We start from the raw sequence: 3,447 nt of genomic DNA, 5'->3' as shown, positions 1-3,447 counted from the left end.
CTTTGCAGGGGGTTGAATACTTTTGCAAGATACTGTATATCTCCCCCCCCCCAAAATATTCAAATTTGATATCAGTTTGTAAGCTAAACTTGGCAATAAATTTCTTTTTTAAAACAAAAAATTAACATTGTGTGATTGTTTTTTAAACCTTTAATATTTTTTTTCTCAGATTTTTTAATCCATCAGTGGTAATTTCATAACTTATAAATGCTTCTGTCAAAATTTCATAATCACCATAAATATATTGTCCTCAGTATTTGATGGAAAATAGTGGATTTTATTATCTTGGGCCTGAGATTGACCCAGACTAAGGATCCCGGGAGTTGAGAAGTGGTGGTACCAAGGACACTTCCACTCCCAGCTGTGGGTGCATTATAAGAGTAATAGGCAATCCTACTGTTTGCTTAAAATTAGTTGACTCAAGTGGCCTTTGTTGCCAATTGGTTGATTTCTGTGGATGGCTATGCTTAATCCATAGGGTCTGTTTAGCTTATTTTGTGCATAAGGAGTCATTCAGGTGAATAAATAAACAATTTATCATGTTGTCCCAGTGAAGTTTTACTGGAATTCTTAGTTTGACAGGAAATTAATATATAACTTGAATATTTATTCAGACTAACATCTTGTTTATTTAGTTTATGAAAAATCTTTATCATTAGTGAATCCTGTCTGTTCTCAGTGGTTTACTAAAGTAATATTTAAAGTGATTTATTTCAGTGTATTAACATTCTAGTTTTTTTTAGATTAAGTGTTGGTAAAGAGATAATATTTCAGGAAACAAAAACAGTATCTTCAGTGAATTTCAGTCAGTCCTTCAAAAATTTCAATAGGATTTATATTTTTTGGTTCTTCTTGTTTAGAAATAATGCAGAAAATTACAAAAAATAAGAATTGTTAAATTTAAGACTAATGTCTACACATTTTATCAAATTTAACATGAAACAATAAAAACCTTTACATTTGAATTTCATTAGTCATATGTGCTCAAATTATCATAAGAAATGCCAAGAAATTTGTTTTAACTTAGAAACTTGAAAATAAAGTACTTTTAGTTCTCGGTTTTTTGAATAAAGCATACTTTTATTTATTGCTCATTTCAGCATTCCACATTTAATAATGTTAGAACTATTGCCATACCTTCTGGTTTTAGATTTGTTTACAAAATGTCTAAATTGTTGCTTTACTTTGAACAGGGAATAATAATCATATCGAGGGTTTATGAAACCTGAAAATGTAATTTCAACAGTACATGCCATTTATTAAAGATATCACTTGTAAAGTTTTGTATTTTACCCCTCCCTTAAGGACTGCATGCATTGGAATGGCATTTATTTATCATATTTTTTAAAAAATGCAATCACTTAAGTGCACGTTAACTTTCACTGTATTATACAGTTTCTAATGTCTAGTCAAAGCTGTTTCTTCTCAATAACTTACTAAATAATATAAAAGTTAAAAAATAACCTTGCCCTGATTCTGATGTGTAGTAACATTAATAAAATTGATAGAATTTACACTTCACCAGCTTAATCTAGTTCACACTATAATTGCTATTCTCACGATAGTTGCTAGTATAAATAGCTTCTCAATCACCACTGTTTCTGTTGCATTCCAGGCGATCTGAAGAGCCCTGGTATTGGGCAAAAGGCCACACGAGCAACAGATATAGTGTAGTTAATATATTACCATACATTCTTCTTTACTTTCACTAAGAAGTTTTTGTTAATAATTACATTCACACTAGAAAATGTAGGAATTAACAAAAAAATATCAAAACACATTATGCTTTTTTCCTCATTTAATACAAAATAGTTTTAGAGTGTATATACGTATCTTCCCAGCTTCATCACATCTTTCATTTTCTTATGTTTAAATCATAATTAAATACAACCATAAGTTGTGTTGCTAGTAAGATACTTATATCACCAAGATTTTATGTTATTAAATTTTGAAGCATCAAATGATTAACCCAGTATATAACATTAAAGCTTGCATGCATTTACCAAAAGTACTTAGTAGAAGGGTGTTTTGAAATTGAAGTATCATGCAAGTAATAGCAAGTGAAGGCTTGATGTCTAGCATGAAATGTTTATGTGTTTGCATCTGTACAGTTGATGCATGTTCACGTATGATGTTTTTTTTATTATTGTTTCTGTCTCTTATTCATAAGCCTCCAAACTTTCTTCAGCTGCGTCAGTTGAGATATGCAATACCATCCGACATAGATCAATCAAAATCCAGAAAGGTCTGTATGAATGTAAAAATTAATTGCATGTAGAATCCTTGTCAGAACAACCTGCATAAAAAAAAAAGAAATATGCTTGCTTGAATAGCCTTTCATACCTCCTGTAGTGCTGATATTGTTTCCAAAGAATTTTTCTTCGTATTAGGTTTTTACACATTAGGTTAATAAATACAATTGAAAAATTACCAGTGAATTTCAAACAGTGTTGTATCTTTCTCAGATAGTCATTTTCTTACCAAAAAACATTGATCTTCATTTGACCCTGTAGTTGAAGTAGAATAGCTGATTTTTCCAGGGTTACTGTTTTAATTAACATTTGAAATTGTAAATTATTTGTGGTTGAAGCGTAGTAATTGATATCTATAATAAATGAAAAAAAAAATCTATTAAAGAATAAGAAATAATCTTCTAAATGCAATTTAAGTAGATGTTGCTTTAAATGTACAGATATACCAATTTACTGATTATTAAAGTGGTACAGCTAATATGTAGTCATTTCTCAAGTGAATGTATAGCTTATCTTTCTAATGTTTAAAAAGTAAATGATATAATATACCATCTTATCAATTTTGTCAGGTGTTTTATATTAGAAGAAAAACTTGTAATATTGTTAATTTTTTTGTTATTCTGAGCAAAAATTAATTTCTTTTAGGTATCAGATTAACATTTCATTTTGACAAATTAATTTTTGAACATGCTGATATATACTGTATAGTATAGGTCTACTGTATATTCAACTTACACAAAGCAAAATATTTCTCATGATATAGCAAAAATTTTTCCAGTCTCTCCCAGACTAAATAGAATCAAAGCTAGAGTTGTAAGTGAATTGATTCAGTCTTTTACTAGTACTACTAGGTATAGTATCAACCAATGGGTTACTATAAAAGTTCTTTCCTCTTGTTCGATCATTATTAGCTGCAGTTCCCCAGGGCTTTATCTGTCTACATGTAAGATGTGTCATTGTTTAGCCGTGATTTCAAACAATTTTTTTTTCTAAGTGGGAACAAGATTATAATATTTTCTTAATTTGTTTCTAGTACTTAGGCTGTATAACTGATGCAAGGATAGTGTGTCAGTTTCACACACAACAATTATAATTTTTTGTATAATTTAATTTAATTCTGATTTTATGATTAAGTAAGTATTTAGGCTAAACCTGTTAATTTATCCTAATATATATATATATATATATATATATA

At 28.9% G+C, this 3,447-nt stretch overlaps 1 protein-coding gene across 2 annotated transcripts in view; it reads left to right on the top strand.

Moving 5' to 3' along the window:
- LOC106459559 (casein kinase I-like) overlaps window positions 1-3,447 on the top strand; it is a 51,677-nt gene that overhangs the window by 37,667 nt on the left and 10,563 nt on the right. The window contains exon 8 of one of the 2 annotated variants that reach the window (XM_022386065.1): window positions 2,171-3,407. The exons of the other annotated variant lie outside the window; for it this stretch is intronic. Within the exon in view, the coding sequence (XP_022241773.1) occupies window positions 2,171-2,278 (108 nt within the window). The 3' untranslated portion in view covers window positions 2,279-3,407. Of the gene's footprint in view, window positions 1-2,170; window positions 3,408-3,447 lie in introns of those variants that run through there. 2 annotated transcript variants of the gene reach the window in all.

The sequence above is a fragment of the Limulus polyphemus genome, unplaced genomic scaffold, assembly GCF_000517525.1.
Source record: "Limulus polyphemus unplaced genomic scaffold, Limulus_polyphemus-2.1.2 Scaffold627, whole genome shotgun sequence".
Classification (NCBI taxonomy): Eukaryota; Metazoa; Arthropoda; class Merostomata; order Xiphosura; family Limulidae; genus Limulus; species Limulus polyphemus.
This window is presented reverse-complemented; position numbering and strand designations above follow the sequence as displayed.